At 42.8% G+C, this 23,289-nt stretch overlaps 1 protein-coding gene across 1 annotated transcript; it reads left to right on the top strand.

Moving 5' to 3' along the window:
* Positions 1 to 1,908: 1,908 nt before the first annotated feature.
* LOC112222204 (cathepsin D) lies at positions 1,909 to 22,514 on the top strand. Its single transcript, XM_024384930.2, has 9 exons — positions 1,909 to 2,074; positions 2,378 to 2,528; positions 2,702 to 2,825; positions 3,741 to 3,859; positions 3,943 to 4,139; positions 4,342 to 4,464; positions 20,912 to 21,056; positions 21,344 to 21,442; positions 21,790 to 22,514. The coding sequence occupies exons 1-9, from the start codon at positions 2,013 to 2,015 to the stop codon at positions 21,934 to 21,936; spliced, it is 1,167 nt and encodes a 388-aa protein (XP_024240698.1). The 5' UTR covers positions 1,909 to 2,012; the 3' UTR covers positions 21,937 to 22,514.
* Positions 22,515 to 23,289: the final 775 nt, after the last annotated feature.

The following is a 23,289-nucleotide window of genomic DNA, read 5'->3' as shown; positions in this document are numbered from 1 at the left end:
GGAGCAATTAGGGTTAAATGCCTTGCTCAATGGCACATTGACATACAGTGCCTTGCGAAAATATTCGGCCCCCTTGAACTTTGCGACCTTTTGCCACATTTCAAGCTTCAAACATAAAGATATAAAACTGTATTTTTTTGTGAAGAATCAACAACAAGTGGGACACAATCATGAAGTGGAACGACATTTATTGGATATTTCAAACTTTTTTAACAAATCAAAAACTGAAAAATTGGGTGTGCAAAATTATTCAGCCCCCTTAAGTTAATACTTTGTAGCGCCACCTTTTGCTGCGATTACAGCTGTAAGTCGCTTGGGGTATGTCTCTATCAGTTTTGCACATGAGAGACTGAAATTTTTTCCCATTCCTCCTTGCAAAACAGCTCGAGCTCAGTGAGGTTGGATGGAGAGCATTTGTGAACAGCAGTTTTCAGTTCTTTCCACAGATTCTCGATTGGATTCAGGTCTGGACTTTGACTTGGCCATTCTAACACCTGGATATGTTTATTTTTGAACCATTCCATTGTAGATTTTGCTTTATGTTTTGAATCATTGTCTTGTTGGAAGACAAATCTCCGTCCCAGTCTCAGGTCTTTTGCAGACTCCATCTGGTTTTCTTCCAGAATGGTCCTGTATTTGGTTCCATCCATCTTCCCATCAATTTTAACCATCTTCCCTGTCCCTGCTGAAGAAAAGCAGGCCCAAACCATGATGCTGCCACCACCATGTTTGACAGTGGGGATGGTGTGTTCAGGGTGATGAGCTGTGTTGCTTTTACGCCAAACATAACGTTTTGCATTGTTGCCAAAAAGTTCAATTTTGGTTTCATCTGACCAGAGCACCTTCTTCCACATGTTTGGTGTGTCTCCCAGGTGGCTTGTGGCAAACTTTAAACGACACTTTTTATGGATATCTTTAAGAAATGGCTTTCTTCTTGCCACTCTTCCATAAAGGCCAGATTTGTGTAATATACGACTGATTGTTGTCCTATGGACAGAGTCTCCCACCTCAGCTGTAGATCTCTACAGTTCATCCAGAGTGATCATGGGCCTCTTGGCTGCATCTCTGATCAGTCTTCTCCTTGTATGAGCTGAAAGTTTAGAGGGACGGCCAGGTCTTGGTAGATTTGCAGTGGTCTGATACTCCTTCCATTTCAATATTATCACTTGCAGAAAGCACCATTGGGATGTTTAAAGCTTGGGAAATCTTTTTGTATCCAAATCCGGCTTTAAACTTCTTCACAACAGCATCTCGGACCTGCCTGGTGTGTTCCTTGTTCTTCATGATGCTCTCTGCGCTTTTAACGGACCTCTGAGACTATCACAGTGCAGGTGCATTTATACGGAGACTTGATTACACACAGGTGGATTGTATTTATCATCATTAGTCATTTAGGTAAACATTGGATCATTCAGAGATCCTCACTGAACTTCTGGAGAGAGTTTGCTGCACTGAAAGTAAAGGGGCTGAATAATTTTGCACGCCCAATTTTTCAGTTTTTGATTTGTTAAAAAAGTTTGAAATATCCAATAAATGTCGTTCCACTTCATGATTGTGTCCCACTTGTTGTTGATTCTTCACAAAAAAATACAGTTTTATATCTTTATGTTTGAAGCCTGAAATGTGGCAAAAGGTCGCAAAGTTCAAGGGGGCCGAATACTTTCGCAAGGCACTGTATTTTTCACCTAGTCCGCTTGGGGATTTGAACCAGCAACATTTTGGTTGCTGTCCCAACACTCTTAAATGCTAGGCTGCCTGCCGCCGGCATAGTCTACATCAATAAGAATTATCTTAGCTCCAATATTTGAACCTGTGAATTAGCCTCAGGTAGGTAATGTGTTGGATGACAGGAGTGACAAGTACACAGAAACAAGCAAACAATGATTTGTATAAACTGCCCTCAGGAGAGATGCTATCCAGTGTATGGATCCTTACCCTACTGTCCAACGCCACAGCAGTGGTAGAGAAGCCATCAGAATTTGCATTGACAACAACCACAAGAAAGACTCAAAATGAAGATTATATATCTCTGTGTGTTAGCAGCATGTACGTGGACGTCCGAGTCACTCATACGGTATGATACACGGCAGATGTGTTTTTAATAGCATTTCTAGTTCATTTATAAAACTGCATTATTAACTGCATTAATGTGTGGTTTGCAACTGGACATTACCTAAATTATGCAGTAATTCTATATGAATTATGTAGTGATAAAAATAGATTGCTGCAGATCTATATAAAGGTATACTGCTTAAAACATTATTACTAGTCTAGAGACCTTTTTCGTTCAACCTTACTAAAAGCTCGACAAAGGTCCTAGAGGCACTGAGAAGATCCTTATGTCCTGTGTACCTTTTTTGTTTATTTTGCTATCCAGTATACCCCTCACAAAGTGTAACTCCTTGAGACAATCTATGTCTGACTCAGAGGGGGATTTCAGTCGTCTATTCCATGATTCCTACTCCGACAACTTTGACGACGATGACGCCAGTGGGTCCAGCAAAGTGGCTCTGAGGAACTATGTTGATGTAAGGGTCTGCCCGCCTTATGCACAGTATAAGTCAGATAAAAGTCCTATTTAATGTGCATAGTTAGTGGCCTTATGCACAGTAACTCAAGTCAAGCTTCACCCATTATGCATTACTCATTATGCATTGGTTTTGATATATCTTCTTCATCGTTGATGTGATTGTGTCTTCAGGCTCAGTTCTATGGAGAGATTAGTTTAGGAACCCCACCTCAAATGTTCAGGGTGACCTTTGACACTGGATCCAACAATCTCTGGGTGCCCTCTTCCAAGTGCTCCGTCGCTGACATCACATGCTGTAAGTCTCTCATCATGCACTGTGCACATGGGTAGATTATTCCCTGTAGCATATACACTTAAAGTACAAAACATTTTTACTGTAGGAATATCATGTATATCATATGTTACTGCAATGTAATGTTAGCACAGCCAGAGTATAGGAAAGTTAAAGGCGTATGGAAATATACACTGAGTGTACAAAACATTAAGAACACTGATCTTTCCATGGCAGACTGACCAGGTGAATCCAGGTGAAAACTATGATCCCTTGTTGATGTCATATTTTAAAACCAATTCAATCAGTGCAGATGAAGGGGAGGAGACAGGCTAAAGAAGGACTTTTAAGCCTTGAGACAATGTAGATATAGGTTGTGTATGTGTGCCATTCAAATAGTGAATGGGCAAGACAAAATTTTAAGTGCCTTTGAACAGGGCATGGTAGTAGGTGCCAGGCGCATCGGTTTGAGTGTGTCAAGAACTGCAATGCTGCTGGGTTTTTCATGCTCAACAGTTTTCTGTGTGTATCAAGAATGGTCCACCACCCAAAGGACATCCAGCCAACTTGACATAAATATGGAAAGCATTGGAGTCAACATGGGCCAGCATCCCTGTGGAACACTTTCGACACCTTGTAGAGTCCAATGAATTGAGGCTGTTCTGAGGGCAAAAGGAGGGTGCAACTCAATAATAGGAAGGTGTTTCTAATGTTTTGCACACTCAGTGTAAATTTGAAGTAAATGGATATAAGGTTTAAAAATAAAGATAGAGAGAGTTAATTAAGAGTTAAAACCCACGGCTGATTTCATGTCTGAGTGACATCATTTATGTCAATACTAGGAATAAACATGAGAATTGTGACTTCCTGTCTTAGCTAGTTTTTTGTTCAGAAAACACCATATCAAACTGATAATGTATGTTTAACGTTGTATTGCAGTGATTCACCGGAAATACAATGATACCAAGTCCAGCACATATGTCAAGGTTGGAAGAAAGTTTTCAATTCATTATGGACTGGGAAGTGTAACTGGGCACCTCAGCCAGGATACGTGCACAGTAAGTTTGGAAAGGAGGAGAAATTAATGGCTGCCACTGACAGATTATATAGGTTTAAATCATCTGCTTTGCTCTTCTGTCAGATTGGAAGTGTATCCGTAAAACATCAGGTGTTTGGTGAGGCCGTCAAGATATATGGAGCGAACTTCGTTGGTGCTAAGTTCGATGGAGTTCTGGGAATGTCTTACCCAACAGTTGATGCCATGAGCCCTGTCTTTGACAACATAATGAAAGAGAAGCTGTTGGCGGAGAATGTTTTCTCCTTCTACCTCAACCACAGGTGAGTGGCGATAGTGAAGTGGAACGCAGATCAGTATTGTATTTTATACCTATTTATCCAGAAAGTCCCGTTGAGAAGAACTCTTTCCCAAGGGAGATCTGAATGAGCTGTAAGTTAACATGGCAGTTTTAGAAATCGACTTGATCCACTGGAAATGAACTGCAGATGCTGTCTTCTGATGGGCCCTACTGTTCTGTGACAGGATCTCCTCCAACCAGCCAGGGGGACAGCTACTGCTGGGAGGGACTGACCCTGCATACTACACTGGGGACTTCCACTATGCCAACGTCACCACAAAGGACTTCTGGAACATCCACATGGACGGGTTAGTGCTGCTAACCAGTGTATTAATTATAACCAGTGTATTTATTACAGCCCGTGGATTTATAACATCCAGTGTATTTTATTTTATCTGCATATCCCAACAACAGAATAATATGAGTGTATATCGGTCTGTTGTGTTCAGTAATTTGTGTCGTAGCTCAGTTGTGTATTGAATACTGTTGCTTTGAGAATGTATCAGGCAAATTGTGCATGTACGGAGGTGTGAGGATAGGATGGGTGAGTTGGTACTAGTTGTTAACATGTTGATCTGAAGCAAAGACGTTCAGTTTAATTGCACAACAAGCCTTCCTGCATTTGTAACATTTGGTGACAAGGATGGCTGAGTTTAGCTTACCTCCACCATCTCTATTTCTCCCGGTCCCTGGAGATCCACCTGTTCCATGCAATCACTGGTTTCAATCATTTCAGTTGTATATGGTAGCTATCAATCTGCATGGAGCTGCCAACACACACAAACGGGTGATTCTACTCCGCTACCTTGGCGCTGAGGGACAATGTGTCTTCTCCACTCTGCAGCCAGTGGAGAACAAGTTTACATCGGCTGCCCAACCTCTCGAGGAACACTACAGTAGCTCAAGCAGTGTGATCATGCATTGTTTTCTCTTCAAACAAGGAGCCCAACTGCCGGGTGAGTCCGTAGCACAGTACCTAGTGGGACCATGCAGATTGGGACCACTAGAAAACGAATTTGTATATGATCAGATCATTGAAAACAACGTCATGTTCTCCACTGAGGGAGAAATTGCTGTTAAAGACTTACTGTTGGAAAACAAATGGAAGTTGTTCTCACTGACCTACAGAGCTCATCTCAAGGGGCAGGGCTTCACACACTGGCTGAGGAACCAGTCCAAAAGGTGCAGGAAACCACTGGGGGGCAACGTTGTTTTAATTGTGGAACAGTCTACATGTCCAGTAAAAGAGCAACGCTGCAAGAACTGCAAAAATACAATAATCTTGCCCATTGTTGTCACTCAGCAGCGGCAGGACAGCATCGAGAAGATCAATCAATCAAATGTATTCATAAAGCCCTTTTTACATCAGCAGATATCACAAAGTGCTGTAGAGAAACCCAGCCTAAAACCCCAAACAGCAAGCAATGCAGATGTCGAAGTTCACCCGTCTCCATTAACTCTGTACATGATGACTCAGTTGCGGCCAAGCAATGTGACTGCTACATCGAGGGTGTTAAAACCTCACTGGTGACTGACACTGAAGAAAACATGTCACATTTGAACAAAGCCACTTATTACTAATTATTCTCACATGTTCCACTGCAGAGACCAGCAGTATCCCTCTACAGCTACAACCACACACCGATCTCAATCACTGCCAGTCTGTTTCAACAACAAAACCACACCGGCCAGCCAGGTCTACGTTGCCTGCACCAGTACCTATGGAGTACTCACAACTGTTTGAGGGGCCAGGTCACCTCAGCGGTTTTGTCCACCGACCTACAGTCAACAAAGAGGTCAAGCCAGTAATCCAGTCATTGTGGAGGGTTCCGCTGACCCTTCGGGAGCCCATTGACAAGGGACTTGACAACCTCCTTGACGCCTCGCCATGGGTGAAGGCGTCAGGACTGTGAACAACTGTTCCTCTTTGACGGCTAGGACTGTCGGGATGCTGTGCAGGAGCTCAAGGTGCAGCTTACATCAACACCAACACTGGCTCACTTTGACACATCAACACAAACGATTGTCCCCTGTAATGCCTCGGCAGTGGCCCTTGGAGCTGTTTTGTCTCAACTGCATGGAGGCGTGGAATAGCCAGTGGCCTTTGCCTCGCGGGCCTTGTCTCCGATTGAACAAAAGTACTATGTGGTAGAGTAGGACACCATGGCTTGCATGTGGGCGTGCGAGCGCTGGCACTTGTAATTGTAAGGCAGAACATTCAAACTCCGCACAGACCATCAAACCTTCACAGCACTGCTGGCCACACAGGGCACCGGACATAAGCCTCTATGGCTCTACTGGTCATTCATTACTTGCATTCGAAATGGGCAGAAGCCGTGCCGTTGTCCTCTACTACCTCACAGATGATCATCCAAACACTGGATAAGCTGTTCTGTCAGTGGGGGTTGCCCAGCACTATCACGACAGACAATGGTCCCCAGCTTGTCTCGAATACTATGTGTACCTTGAAAAGCAATCCATCAAGCACATCTGGACGGCTGTGTACCACCCTCAAGCAAACAGGGGGGTGGAAAGCTTGAACAGAATCCTGAAGGAAGGAATACGAGCCAACTTGGCTGAGGGATAAATTTTTGACGTGGCTCTGTGCCTTTAAAAATATATATATATTTCACCATTATTTAACCAGGTCGTCTAGTTGAGAACAAGTTCTCATTTACAACTGCGACCTGGCCAAGATAAAGCAAAGCAGTGTGACACAAACAACAACACAGAGTTACATATGGAATAACAAACATACAGTCAATAATACAAAAAATAAATACAAAAAAAAGTCTATATGCAGTGTGTGCAAATGAGGTAGAATAAGGGAGGTAAGGCAATGAATACGCCATAGTGGAAAAAATAATTTAAACTCTGGAGCGATAAATGTGCAGAAGATGAGTGTGCAAGTAGAGATACTGGAGTGCAAAGGAGCAAAATAAATAAAATAAATAACAGTATGGAGATGAGGTAGTTGGATGGGCTATTTACAGATGGGCTATGTACAGGTGAAGTGATCTGCGAGCTGCTCTGACAGCTGGTGCTTAAAGCTTCAGTGATTTTTGCAGTTCGTTCCAGTTCGCCATTGGCAGCAGAGAACTGGAAGGAAAGGCGGCCAAAGGAGGAATTGGCTTTGGGGGTGACCAGTGAAATATACTTGCTGGAGCACATGCTATGTGTGGGTGCTGCTATGGTGACCAGTGTGCTGAGATAAGGCGGGGCTTTACCTAGCAAAGACTTATAGATGACCTGGAGCCAGTGGGTTTGGAGACGAATATGAAGCGAGGGCCAGCCAGCAAAAGCATACAGGTCGCAGTGGTGGGTAGTATATGGGGCTTTGGTGACAAAACAGATGGCACTGTGATAGACTGCATCCAATTTGTAGAGTAGAGTTTTGGAGGCTATTTTGTAAATGACATCGCCGAAGTCGAGGATCGGTAGGATGGTCAGTTTTACGAGGGTATGTTTGGCAGCATGATTGAAAGATGCTTTGTTGTGAAATAAGAAGCCGATTCTAGGTTTAATTTTGGATTGGAGATGCTTAATGTGAGTCTGGAAGGAGAGTCTATCCAGACATCTAGGTATTTGTAGTTGTCTACATATTCTAAGTCAGAACCGTTCAGAGTAGTGATGCTGGGCGGGCGAGCAGGTGTGGCTTATACTACTCCACATCAGGGTTACCAAGCACTCAACCACTGGGGTGTCTCCTGCCTCCCTGATGATTGGTAGGGAACTGAAACTCCCTTTGGACTGTCTCTGCCCAAAACAAAAGAACAAGCCTGCTGCAGCAAGGCAAGCCTATGTTGGAGCAGCACAGCAACAGATGAAACAACGTTATGACACGTCTCACAGAGTGAAACAACTAAGCCTGAAGGCCCAGGACTGCGTGCAGATCAGGACTGACAACTGTTGGAACAAGCTCTCCTCATTTTGGTCCAAGCCCCTGAAAGTGGAACGATAGCTAGGGCTTGCAACATTCCAACTTCTTGATGGATTCCGCTGGCATGCAAATCACCTCAGAAAGGTCCATTTGCCTGTGGGGTATCCTTTCCTGACCTGTCTGTCCACAACTCACTATGGGCATGAGCAAGATCAAGGGGCTCCTGCACCTCCAACCCTACACCAGGCTCAGTTCAGGGGCCTTCCACCAGTCAGGCCTCAAATGCTTGCAGTTCCCCTGTCATCAGCCGCACCTCTGAACACTGGGAGACCCCAATGGGTCATAGCTCCTCTCCCGGGGCTTAATGACTATGTGAACGAGAGTGGGTGGGGTTGGGGGGATGCTGTGTTCAGTAATATGGTTTCATACCTCAGTTGAGTATTGAATACTGTTGCTTTAAGAATGTGTCAGGCACATTTCGAATGTACGGAGGTGAGGATTGGATGAGTAAGTTTGTGTTGATCTGAAGTAAAGACGTTCAGTTTAATTGCACAAATTAAAATCAAATCAAATCAAATGTATTTATAACCCCCTTCTTACATCAGCTGATATCTCAAAGTGCTGTACAGAAACCTAGCCAAAAACCTCAAACAGAAAGCAATGCAGGTGTAGAAGTACGGTGGCTAGGAAAAACTCCCTAGAAAGGCCAGAACCTACAAAGAAACCAAGAGAGGAATCAGGCTATGAGGGGTGGCCAGTCCTCTTCTGGCTGTGCCGGGTGGAGATTATAACAGAACATGGCCAAGATGTTCAAATGTTCATAGATGACCAGCAGGGTCAAAAAATAATAATCACAGTGGTTGTCAAGGGTGCAACAGGTCAGCACCTCTGGAGTAAATGTCAATTGGCTTTTCATAGACGATCATTCAGAGTATCTCTACTGCTCCTGCTGTCTCTAGAGAGTTGAAAACAGCAGGTCTGGGATAGGTAGCACATCCGCTGAACAGGTCAGGATTGCATAGCCGCAGGCAGAACAGTTGAAACTGGAGCAGCAGCACGGCCTGGTGGACTTGGGACAGCAAGGAGTCATCAGGCCAGGTAGCACTGAGGCATGGTCCTAGAACTCAGGTCCTCCGAGAGAGAGAAAGAAAGAATTAGAGAGAGCATACTTAAATTCACACAGGACACCGGATAAGACAGGAGAAATACTCCAGATATATTAGACTGACACTAGCCCCCCCGACACATAAACTACTGCAGCATAAATACTGGAGGCTGAGACAGGAGGGGTCGGGAGACACTGTGGCCCCATCCGACGATACCCCTGGACAGGGCCAAACAGGCAGGATATAACCCCACCCACTTTGCCAAAGCACAGCCCCCACACCACTAGAGGGATATCTTCAACCACCAACTTACCATCCTGAGACAAGGCCGAGTATAGCCCACAAAGATCTCCACCACGGCACAACCCAAGGGGGGGCACCAACCCAGACAGGAAGATCACGTCAGTGACTCAACCCACTCAAGTGACGCACCCCTCCTAGGGACGGCATGGAAGAGCACCAGTAAGCCAGTGACTCAGCACCTGTAATAGGGTTAGAGGCAGAGAATCCCAGTGGAAAGAGGGGAACCAGCCAGGCAGAGACAGCAAGGGCAGTTCGTTCCTCCATTGCCTTTCCGTTCACCTTCACACTCCTGGACCAGACTACACTCAATCATAGGACCTACTGAAGAGATGAGTCTTCAATAAAGAATTAAAAGTTGAGACTGAGTCTGCGTCTCTCACATGAGTAGGCAGACCATTCCATAAAAATGGAGCTCTATAGGAGAAAGCCCTACAAGCCTCTGTGCATTTGTAACATGGTCATCAAAATAATTCATGTGAGTAGACCGCTGATTGGCCAGCTCGTCCTCCTCAGGAGGATGACATCATCCTCTATGAGGAAATAGGCAGCATTTTTATAAACTGTCTGTTTGAGAAGTTTTAGGTGGTGTTTTTGAAGTGTTTTTTTCTTCAACTTATGCTTTGGCCACAAATACGAGTATAGGATGAATCAACAATATTATTTGGGTATGAGTTAACTGAATATTAACTTTTTGACCATATTTTATGTTATAAAATACATTTCACAGAGACAAATCTGATTCTTCATATTTTGGATCCTTCAGTGGGATCTATCTCCAACAAACTCAGCAAAAAAAGAAACGTCCCTTTTTTAGGACCCTGTCTTTCAAAGATAATTTGTAAAAATCCAAATAACTTCACAGATCTTCATTGTAAAGGGATTATAACACGGATTCCCATGCTGTTCAATGAACCATAAACAATTAATGAACATGCACCTGTGGAACAGTCATTAAGACACTAACAGCTTACAGACGGTAGGCAATTTAGGTCACAGTTATGAAAACTTCGGACACTAAAGAGGCCTTTCTACTGATGAATAACACCGAAAGAAAGATGCCCAGGTCCCAGTTCATCTGCGTGAACGTGCCTTAGGCATGCTGCAAGATGGCATGAGGACTGCAGATGTGGCCAGGGCAATACATTTCCATGTCTGTACTGTCAGATGCCTAAGACAATGCTACAGTGAGACAAGACGGACAGCTGATTGTCCTCACAGTGGCAGACCACGTGTAACAACACCTGCACAGGATCGGTACATCCAAACATCACACTTGCGGGACAGGTACAGGATGGCACCAACTGCCCGAGTTACACCAGGATCGCACAATCCCTCCATCAGTGCTCAGACTGTACGCGATAGGCTGAGAGAGGCTGGACTGGGGGCTCGTAGGCCTGTTGTAAGGCAGGTCCTCACCAGATATCACCAGCAACAACGTCGCCTATGGGCACAAACCCACCGTCGCTGGACCAGACAGGACTGGCAAAAGTGCTCTTTTGTCATACGAGTCGCGGTTTTGTCTCAACAGGGGTGATGGTCGGATTTGCGTTTATCATCGAAGGAAGCATTACACCGAGGCCTGTACTCTGGAGCGGGATCGATTTGGAGGTGGAGAGCCCGTCATGGTCTGGGGTGGTGTGTCACAACATCATCGGACTGAGCTTGTTGTCATTGCAGGCAATCTCAACGCTGTGCGTTACAGGGAAGACATCCTTCTCCCTCATGTGGTACCCTTCCTGCAGGCTCATCCTGACATGACCCTCCAGCATGACAATGCCACCAGCCATACTGCTCATGTGCAGTATGGCTGGTGTCATGGCGCTCGTGTATTTCTGTTAGTCATATGTCTGCGACACTTGTTCAGTTTATGTCTCAGTTGTTGAATCTTATGTTCATACAAATATTTACACGTGAAGTTTGCTGAAAATAAAAGTAGTTGACAGTGAGGACTTTGCTGAGTTTATCATTAACATCATATCCTAAAGTCAGATTTCATAACCTAATACATCCAATAATAATCTCATCAAACTTTACATTCCACATTTTGTGGTTGTCGTCTTCCAAATTGCTTCCTCGGGAAGCAAGTGGGTAAATTAGCATGAATAAAACATGCCTATCTAACTCCCTTCATCTGATGTCACAGGATATGAGTAATTTCAACAAGTTGAGAATGTGAAACGCTTTAATGAAAGAAGTCAATTATCCAGGTGTTATAAATACATAATACATGCATTATAATGATGATAATTGTAATATTATATTATAAATACAAGTTCAATTTGTACTTCAATGCACATATGGGTGTGCATTATAAAACGAGGAAGAAAGACGAGGTGGGGAGAGAGGTGTAGAAGACAGAAAGGGAAAGCTGTAAGAACAGAGGCAGACAGCGTATGATTCATGAATTACAGTGCTACCCTAATATTCTCTCAGTTCATCACAATTACAGTGCTACCCTAATATTCTCTCAGTTCATCACAATTACAGTGCTACCCTAATATTCTCTCAGTTCATCACAATTACAGTGCTACCCTAATATTCTCTCAGTTCATCACAATTACAGTGCTACCCTAACATTCTTTCAGTTCATCACAATTACAGTGCTACCCTAATATTCTCTCAGTTCATCACAATTACAGTGCTACCCTAATGTTCTCTCAGTTCATCACAATTACAGTGCTACCCTAATGTTCTCTCAGTTCATCACAATTACAGTGCTACCCTAATGTTCTCTCAGTTCATCACAATTACAGTGCTACCCTAATGTTCTCTCAGTTCATCACAATTACAGTGCTACCCTAATCTCTCAGTTCATCACAATTACAGTGCTACCCTAATTTTCTCTCAGTTCATCACAATTACAGTGCTACCCTAATATTCTCTCAGTTCATCACAATTACAGTGCTACCCTAATATTCTCTCAGTTCATCACAATTACAGTGCTACCCTAATATTCTCTCAGTTCATCACAATTACAGTGCTACCCTAATATTCTCTCAGTTCATCACAATTACAGTGCTACCCTAATATTCTCTCAGTTCATCACAATTACAGTGCTACCCTAATATTCTCTCAGTTCATCACAATTACAGTGCTACCATAATATTCTCTCAGTTCATCACAATTACAGTGCTACCCTAATATTCTCTCAGTTCATCACAATTACAGTGCTACCCTAACATTCTTTCAGTTCATCACAATTACAGTGCTACCCTAATATTCTCTCAGTTCATCACAATTACAGTGCTACCTTAATATTCTCTCAGTTCATCACAATTACAGTGCTACCCTAATATTCTCTCAGTTCATCACAATTACAGTGCTACCCAAATATTCTCTCAGTTCATCACAATTACAGTGCTATCCTAATATTCTCTCAGTTCATCACAATTACAGTGCTACCCTAATATTCTCTCAGTTCATCACAATTACAGTGCTACCCTAATATTCTCTCAGTTCATCACAATTACAGTGCTACCCTAATATTCTCTCAGTTCATCACAATTACAGTGCTACCCTAATATTCTCTCAGTTCATCACAATTACAGTGCTACCCTAACTTCTCTCAGTTAATCACAATTACAGTGCTACCCTAATATTCTCTCAGTTCATCACAATTACAGTGCTACCCTAATATTCTCTCAGTTCATCACAATTACAGTGCTACCCTAATGTTCTCTCAGTTCATCACAATTACAGTGCTACCCTAATGTTCTCTCAGTTCATCACAATTACAGTGCTACCCTAATATTCTCTCAGTTCATCACAATTACAGTGCTACCCTAATGTTCTCTCAGTTCATCACAATTACAGTGCTACCCTAATATTCTCTCAGTTCATCACAATTACAGTGCTACCCTAACATTCTTTCAGTTCATCACAATTACAGTGCTACCCTAATATTCTCTCAGTTCATCACAATTACAGTGCTACCCTAATATTCTCTCAGTTCATCACAATTACAGTGCTACCCTAATATTCTCTCAGTTCATCACAATTACAGTGCTACCCTAATATTCTCTCAGTTCATCACAATTACAGTGCTACCCTAATATTCTCTCAGTTCATCACAATTACAGTGCTACCCTAATATTCTCTCAGTTCATCACAATTACAGTCCTACCCTAATATTCTCTCAGTTCATCACAATTACAGTGCTACCCTAATATTCTCTCAGTTCATCACAATTACAGTGCTACCCTAATATTCTCTCAGTTCATCACAATTACAGTGCTACCCTAACATTCTCTCAGTTCATCACAATTACAGTGCTAACCTAATATTCTCTCAGTTCATCACAATTACAGTGCTACCCTAACATTCTCTCAGTTCATCACAATTACAGTGCTACCCTAATATTCTCTCAGTTCATCACAATTACAGTGCTACCCTAATATTCTCTCAGTTCATCACAATTACAGTGCTACCCTAATATTCTCTCAGTTCATCACAATTACAGTGCTACCTAACATTCTCTCAGTTCATCACAATTACAGTGCTACCCTAATATTCTCTCAGTTCATCACAATTACAGTGCTACCCTAATATTCTCTCAGTTCATCACAATTACAGTGCTACCCTAATATTCTCTCAGTTCATCACAATTACAGTGCTACCCTAATATTCTCTCAGTTCATCACAATTACAGTGCTACCCTAATATTCTCTCAGTTCATCACAATTACAGTGCTACCCTAATATTCTCTCAGTTCATCAATTACAATTAACAGTCTCTCAGTTCATCACTAATATTCTCTCAGTTCATCACAATTACAGTGCTACCCTAATATTCTCTCAGTTCATCACAATTACAGTGCTACCCTAATATTCTCTCAGTTCATCACAATTACAGTGCTACCCTAACATTCTCTCAGTTCATCACAATTACAGTGCTACCCTAATATTCTCTCAGTTCATCACAATTACAGTGCTACCCTAATATTCTCTCAGTTCATCACAATTACAGTGCTACCCTAATATTCTCTCAGTTCATCACAATTACAGTGCTACCCTAATATTCTCTCAGTTCATCACAATTACAGTGCTACCCTAATATTCTCTCAGTTCATCACAATTACAGTGCTACCCTAATATTCTCTCAGTTCATCACAATTACAGTGCTACCCTAATATTCTCTCAGTTCATCACAATTACAGTGCTACCCTAATATTCTCTCAGTTCATCACAATTACAGTGCTACCCTAATATTCTCTCAGTTCATCACAATTACAGTCCTACCCTAATATTCTCTCAGTTCATCACAATTACAGTGTCTCTAGTGGTGTCTCCTAACCAGCCTTGGATTTCCAGTCGGCCCGAAGGTCATCTTAATAGCAGGTGAGGTGGCGATGACGGGACTGGCTTCCTCTCTCACATCAAAACATACTTGCAGATGAGAGAGGTGGATAGAGAGAGATTATGATTAAGCCTTGTTTTTTTATTCTAACACGGTCAGTCATCATAATCATCAGGAGGTGAAATGCAAAACTGACCTTGGATCATTAACTCTGGGACTCTATCTGTATTTCGATGTAAAGCATATCTTTAATAATACTTCCTGTTGACCCGACCAGGTAACCTCTCACCTATAATCATGCTGTGCCCACTGTCAGCCAGTTCCGATGCGGGAGGGGTTCACCAACAGCTGATATAACCTAGAGAATTTAGGAGAAGGGGGAGAGGGATGAAGTGAAGGAGAGCGACTGTTATTGTGTGTGGTCTCACCTGGTGTCCACACTTAGTGGCTACAGTACTTTCTGAAAAACAGACACACGAGGACAAACAATAGAAGATAGTCATTATTAGACAAATACCACTTGAAGCTTGATGATGACTTGATCATTTGAATCAGCTGTGTAGTGCTAAGGCAAAAACAAAAATGTGCACGTCTTTGGAGCATTCCGATATGCCACACCTGTGAGGTGTCAGGTTCGCCTCTGTACTTAAAGGGTGATTATTCCAACTCTGTGAAATACTGCAGATCTGCCCACAGACGAGGTAGGAACACATATCCCACACAGAAGAGGTAGGAACACATATCCCACACAGACGAGGTAGGAACACATATCCCACACAGAAGAGGTGGATAGAATTCGACAGGTCAAGGTACCCTTCTTCCTCCAAACTGTGCATGTGAGACAGGTTCTATGTACAACAAGACGGGCAGAGAGGAAGAGAGAAAAAGAACACGTAACAGTTTAATTACCTCTGGTTATGGACACTTGCCAGCAATACAGCTTCCACGGCCTGTTCCTCGGACAGTGAACATCTGGCAATGTCTACATTTTTGACTCCTTGATCAACTCGCACCCTGAAAGTAAAGAAAACAGCTTATTTTTTATAGATACGAAAACAATAACTGAGATATGACTGTACATTGTACACGATGGCCCATGAGACTTCCTTTGACCATTCTAAAGCCCACATGGGGCATCATTCTCTTAATGGCGTTGACTTTCTGGTCTAACTCTTCATCTGACATATCAGAATAGCATTCCCTGACAGACATATTGTGTTCTTTCATCCTTCTGTAAAAAAAGCTAACCGTTACACTGTCATGACACATGATTATATATCGACTATGAAACAAATAGGACATGGCCTGCTTACGAGTTGCCATGAAAGAAAGTTAGATTAATTCAACTGGAAATGGTGAGAACAGGTGTTCGTAGCTAAATGCTTTTGGTTAGCCTGAGAATAATAATGGCATGATTTATCATTCTACGGTATGTATGTATGTATGTATGTATGTATGTATGTATGTATGTATGTATGTATGTAATATAGTAGAATGTTATGAACCGACACTGAATCGTAGCAGCTAACTACTAGCTATGTAAAAGTTGGACGGAAGAAGGCCCAGTGCTGCTTACCTGAGATGCCATCATCACACAGTCCTTTGTAGGTGTCCGCTATGACTTCCTTTGTGTTGGAAAGAAAGGCTGAACAATATTGGTTGTAGCCAAACTGACACTAAAACAATTGCCAAACTGGAGGGTGGTTGATAGCTAAATTAAATTGGAGTTTTGTTTTCAAATGCATTTTTTGTTCTCTAAATATTTTAGGGGAATAAAATGAATACCATTTTGCTCCATTACAAAATATTTGATTGCAAAACATTTTTTTTTTAACTTTGAAGCCTCGTTTTTGCTTTCAGAACAATATTTTTTTTATTGAAAATAAAAGTTATGCTTTTGACAAAGACATCCGTTTGTTGCAAGGTGGGAAGGGGGGCTAATAGCTGAACAATAGACTATTCAGCGTTTACTAAATAATAATCTAAAATTCGAGCTCGGTGTGAAAAACACCCGTCCTATGACAGACCAGATTTGCTCTAACGACCAAGGGGGAGTTAAAGCACTGATTATGCTTTGGGTCCCAATGCACTACTGTGTCTCTAACTGACAATGAATGGGCAATATAAACCAAATAATAAACTGATAATTGTGTACGACTTCAAATGAAACAAGCAGGGAGCAGGTTTCGAACCCTCAACCTTCTTGCCCGAAGTCCAGCGCGCTACCGACTGTGCACCAAAAGCATGCTCAAGCCGCTGAGTCGGTATGTTAGCTATCTACCTAACGTTAGTAGTTATACATCAAACTTGACAGTATATTAACTATAAGCTAACTACCCAACGTTTATTGACTTGATTATTCTCGTCATTCTTAGCTTAGCTAAATGGTATAGTCGTTGTGTGTTCTCAATGGACATTCGGGTGCTTTCGTAAATTTGCTCTGGCTATCTACTCCAATTTCAGAGCACTCTAGTCTGAGTGTACCAGAGCGCAGAATAATGAATTTACTAGCGCTCAACACCCATTGAATATGGCCGGTGTCAGTAAACGTTGGCAAAAAAAAGCGTAATTAAATTGTTTCCAGCAGCACAGTTACAGTCACCAAAGCTCTGGTTAACACGAAAACTGCCTAACCAGCTCTGCTAGGGTGAGTAAAATGGTCAGAGTGGTCTCATTTGTGTCTGGAAGTAGCTAGCTCTTCTACGTTGTAGAATAATATTGAAGACATCACAACTTTAAAATAACATATGGAATCAGTTAAGAACAAATTATTATTTACAAGGACAGCCTACTCCTTCCTCACGGTGGGGAATTGAACCCCGGTGTCCCACGTGCCTGCAATATGGAAGACTATTGAATGCTTCTCAAAAATGCCCTCTGGTGGTCAAACTAGCACTAACTTGCATTAACAGAAAAAAATGGCTGACAATTAAATGATGTGCCACAGAATAGTATGACGCAACTTTTAAAGGAGGAACCACTGTACGCTTGTTTTTGTGAGAAGTCTTCGAAAAAGAAGAAACTTTTAATTAATATGAACAGCACATACTCAGCTCCCACGCTGAGGTCTGTTCAACGCTGGTCTGACCAAGCTGACTCCACACTCCAAGACTGCTTCCATCACGTGAACTGGGATATGTTTCGTATTGCGTCAGACAACAACATTGACGAATACGCTGATTCGGTGTGCGAGTTCATTAGAACGTGCGTTGAAGATGTCGTTCCCATAGCAACGATTAAAACATTCCCTAACCAGAAACCGTGGATTGAAGCCAGCATTCGCGTGAAACTGAAAGCGCGAACCATTGCTTTTAATCAGGGCAAGGTGACTGGTAACATGGCCGAATACAAACAGTGCAGCTATTCCCTCCGCAAGGCTATCAAACAAGCTAAGCGTCAGTACAGAGACAAAGTAGAATCTCAATTCAACGGCTCAGACACAAGAGGTATGTGGCAGGGTCTACAGTCAATCACGGACTACAAGAAGAAAACCAGCCCAGTCACGGACCAGGATGTCTTGCTCCCAGGCAGACTAAATAACTTTTTTTCCCGCTTTGAGGACAATACAGTGCCACTGACACGGCCTGCAACGAAAACATGCGGACTCTCCTTCACTGCAGCCGAGGTGAGTAAGACATTTAAACGTGTTAACCCTCGCAAGGCTGCAGGCCCAGACGGCATCCCCAGCCGCGCCCTCAGAGCATGCGCAGACCAGCTGGCCGGTGTGTTTACGGACATATTCAATCAATCCCTATACCAGTCTGCTGTTCCCACATGCTTCAAGAGGGCCACCATTGTTCCTGTTCCCAAGAAAGCTAAGGTAACTGAGCTAAACGACTACCGCCCGTAGCACTCACTTCCGTCATCATGAAGTGCTTTGAGAGACTAGTCAAGGACCATATCACCTCCACCCTACCTGACACCCTAGACCCACTCCAATTTGCTTACCGCCCAAATAGGTCCACAGACGATGCAATCTCAACCACACTGCACACTGCCCTAACCCATCTGGACAAGAGGAATACCTATGTGAGAATGCTGTTCATCGACTACAGCTCGGCATTCAACACCATAGTACCCTCCAAGCTCGTCATCAAGCTCGAGACCCTGGGTCTCGACCCTGCCCTGTGCAACTGGGTACTGGACTTCCTGACGGGCCGCCCCCAGGTGGTGAGGGTAGGCAACAACATCTCCACCCCGCTGATCCTCAACACTGGGGCCCCACAAGGGTGCGTTCTGAGCCCTCTCCTGTACTCCCTGTTCACCCACGACTGCGTGGCCACGCACGCACGACACAACAGTGGTAGGCTTGATTACCGACAACGACGAGACGGCCTACAGGGAGGAGGTGAGGGCCCTCGGAGTGTGGTGTCAGAAAAATAACCTCACACTCAACGTCAACAAAACTAAGGAGATGATTGTGGACTTCAGGAAACAGCAGAGGAACACCCCCTATCCACATCGATGGAACAGTAGTGGAGAGGGTAGCAAGTTTTAAGTTCCTCGGCATACACATCACAGACAAACTGAATTGGTCCACTCACACAGACAGCATCGTGAAGAAGGCGCAGCAGCGCCTCTTCAACCTCAGGAGGCTGAAGAAATTCGGCTTGTCACCAAAAGCACTCACAAACTTCTACAGATGCACAATCGAGAGCATCCTGGCGGGCTGCATCACCGCCTGGTACGGCAACTGCTCCGCCCACAACCGTAAGGCTCTCCAGAGGGTAGTGAGGTCTGCACAACGCATCACCGGGGGCAAACTACCTGCCCTCCAGGACACCTACACCACCCGATGTTACAGGAAGGCCATAAAGATCATCAAGGACAACAACCACCCGAGCCACTGCCTGTTCACCCCGCTATCATCCAGAAGGCGAGGTCAGTACAGGTGCATCAAAGCTGGGACCGAGAGACTGAAAAACAGCTTCTATCTCAAGGCCATCAGACTGTTAAACAGCCACCACTAACATTGTGTGGCTGCTGCCAACACACTGACACTGAGACTGACTCAACTCCAGCCACTTTAATAATGGGAATTGATGGGAAATTATGTAAAATATATCACTAGCCACTTTAAACAATGCTACCTAATATAATGTTACACACCCTACATTATTCATCTCATATGCATACGTATATACTGTACTCTATATCATCTACTGCATCCTTATGTAATACATGTATCACTAGCCACTTTAACTATACCACTTTGTTTACATACTCATCTCATATGTATATACTGTACTCGATACCATCTACTGTATCTTGCCTATGCTGCTCTGTACCATCACTCATTCATATATCTTTATGTACATATTCTTTATCCCCTTACACTGTGTATAAGACAGTAGTTTTGGAATTGTTAGTTAGATTACTGGTGAACAGAATGAGCATCAGTACCGGGGGGATCCGTGACACTCCCTTTTTTGACCATCCTACAAGAGTAAAAACTCCAATAGAAATCCAACGTATTATGATAGAGACATGAGGTTTATATACACAATTTGTCACGGCTGTTGAAGGAACTGGACCAAGGTGCAGCGTGGTAAGTCTACATTTTCTCTTTCATTTGAAATGACGCCGACAAAACAATACAAAACAAACCGTGAAGCTTCAGGCTATGTGCCATCAAACAAAGTTAACTTCCCACAAATACAGGTGGGGAAAAAGGGTACCTAAATATGGTTCCCAATCAGAGACAACGATAGACAGCTGTCCCTGATTGAGAACCATACCCTTCCAATACATCATAGAAAATCATAGAAACACAAAACATAGAATGCCCACCCCAACTCTCGCCCTGACCAAACCAAAATAAATTGCACGGGGCCTGACCAGTCACATGCTCGCCACGGTAAGTACGGGGAGTTGGCTCAGGTCTCCAACCTGACTCAGCCACACTCCCCGTGTGCCCCAAACATTTTGGGGGGGCTGCCTCTCAGGCTTCCTTGCCAGCCGTGTTCCCTCATAATGTCGCCTGGCTCCCCTGTGGGTGGGCCTATGCCCTTTCATGTGAAATCCATAGATTAAGGCCTAATTCATTTATTTCAATTGACTGATTTCCTTATATGAATTGTAACTCAGTAAAATTGTTGAAATTGTTGCATGTTGGGTTAATATTTTTGTTCAGTATATTTCTCTAACTAAATATTTGGGTGTCTTTGGCAGTTTGAGCGTTGGAGAGGATGTCAAGCTGTGTAAAGGTGGCTGTGAGGCCATGGTGGACACTGGCACCTCCCTGATCCTAGGTCCCTATGATGAGATCAGTGCTCTGCAGAAGGCTGTAGGAGCTGTGCCCTGGAACCGTGGAAAGGTAGAACATGACAGATGACAGAAACTAGAATCACCTATTATTTTCTATCTCTTCTCTCTACAATATCTCCCTAATCCTTTTCTTTAGAAAATGCATACCAACCGATGAGTATATCCTCCTGGTATCTACCAAACCAAAGAGGGTGTATATATTTGTAATCATGAAGCTAAATAGGTCCTCGAATAGCCATTTCACGTCTCTCTAGGGATTCTGTTGACATTAAAGCATGTTAGCTGTAAGAGGGTGGTTTTACTGTTGTTAAACACTATCTGTTACTTGTTTCACAGTACACGGTTGACTGTGAGAAAGTGTCCTCCCTCCCCAGTGTCTCCTTCACTGTCAGTGGAAAGGTCTACCCTCTGAAAGGAGAACAGTATATTCTCAGGGTATGTACAGTATACAGCGTATCAGGCAGTTTGTAAAGAACTAAATGCACTATATATTTACTGTATATATATCATGTATATCATATGATACTGCAATGTAATGTTAGCATAGTCAGAGTCTAGGAAAGTAAAAGGCACATGGAAATATACAGTGTAATAATGTAGCATCATTATACAGGCTGTTATAATAGAAACCTTGTTAGTATATCTGTAGATGTCACTGGTGCTCCTTCTTAACTGTGTGTGTGTGTGTGTGTGTGTGTGTGTGTGTGTGTGTGTGTGTGTGTGTGTGTGTGTGTGTGTGTGTGTGTGTGTGTGTGTGTGTGTGTGTGTGTGTGTGAGAACAGTGGACTACGAAGGGAAAGAAAGTCTGCCTTTTAGGATTTTTCCCCTCAGGCTTCCCTGGCTGGACCCTGGGAGATATCTTCATTGGAGCTTACTACACAGTCTTTGACCGGGACAACGATAGGGTGGGATTTGCCAAAGCAATATAAGAGGAAGGGAAAGTGGATACCTCTACAGTTGCACAACTGAATACATTCAACTGAAATGTGTCTTCTGCATCCGCATTTAATCCAAACCTTCTAGATCGTGAAATAATGTTGAAAAGAGTGTAACGCTAAAACACCTGATGGTATAAAATACAGTATATACAAATGGGATGAGTAATGCAAGATATGTAAACATCATTAAAGTGGCATCATTAATGTGACAAGTGACACATGATTTCAAGTCTGTATGTTGGCAGCAGCCTCTCTGTGTTAGTGATGGCTGTTTAACAGTCGGATGCCTTTGAGATAGAAGCTATTTTTCAGTCTCTCGTGCTTTCATAGATTTAAAATGATTCTTTTAGAATAACAAACTTGGTAAAAATTATATTTGTCCTTGAAAAGGAGGATAAGCAGACAAGTATCATAACTAATTTTCACAGCATTCAGTCTTGTTTGTTTTATGAGTAAGTGGGTGCATTTTCCTGTCATTTCCCTGGTTAATCTCCCTATTTAATCATTACCTCTATTTGATATTTTTGTGTGTAAAGAGATGAATGAATCAAATAAAGACTTAACTCCCAGTTATTTGGCATTTGTGTGTGTGTCGTGTTATTTCAGAGTAATTGCAGCAGATTGGGTGTAGTTGTGAAGTTGCACCAACAGCGATGTTTATCACAATTTGTTATGGCTTTGCTGTTGCCATGAGGAAATGAATGTGCTTTCCTTTGACTTTTGAATCACTTCAGCGCATCCCCATCTATATGGACTCAGCATGCCCTCTACATGCTTTTCTTCCTGCGTACATTTATACATGTGTATTATTCAATGTTATGAGGATATTGCTTCCTATTCAGATTTGGAATTTGACATTAGATAATAGTGATATTGCTGATACATGAACACGGGTGGGGTCGTTAGGCACAACATTATTTTGGTAATTCCACACAAATACTGCAGTGACAAATAGCTAACATTTTCATTCAGTCCCTGTGATGGATTGGATTGACAAGTGGACTTGTTCTCCCCTGGTATGTCATGGGTTAAGATGTACTCATTCTCATAAATATAGAACATCTATGATTATTGTACATGGATGATTATTTTATTAGAGTACAAAGTGCACTTGTTTGCATCAGTCTATTGCTCTTTTACAGCCCCAGACTGCTGGTAACCAGGGCCTTATCATAAACAAGCACTAACAATGGAGGACTTGTTGCTATCAGCATCTGTACTGCCACGTTTTTACATTCAGGTGTCTGTATTATCAAACTCATGTGAGACATGATCATTCGATATTTGGTTTGTCAAATCATACTTGAGTTCTTTATTATTACATAAATAATTTTATTTTTAACA

The sequence above is a fragment of the Oncorhynchus tshawytscha genome, linkage group LG01, assembly GCF_018296145.1.
Source record: "Oncorhynchus tshawytscha isolate Ot180627B linkage group LG01, Otsh_v2.0, whole genome shotgun sequence".
NCBI classification, from domain to species: Eukaryota; Metazoa; Chordata; class Actinopteri; order Salmoniformes; family Salmonidae; genus Oncorhynchus; species Oncorhynchus tshawytscha.
Note: the sequence above shows the minus strand (reverse complement) of the source record. Positions and strands in the feature narration are given on the sequence as shown.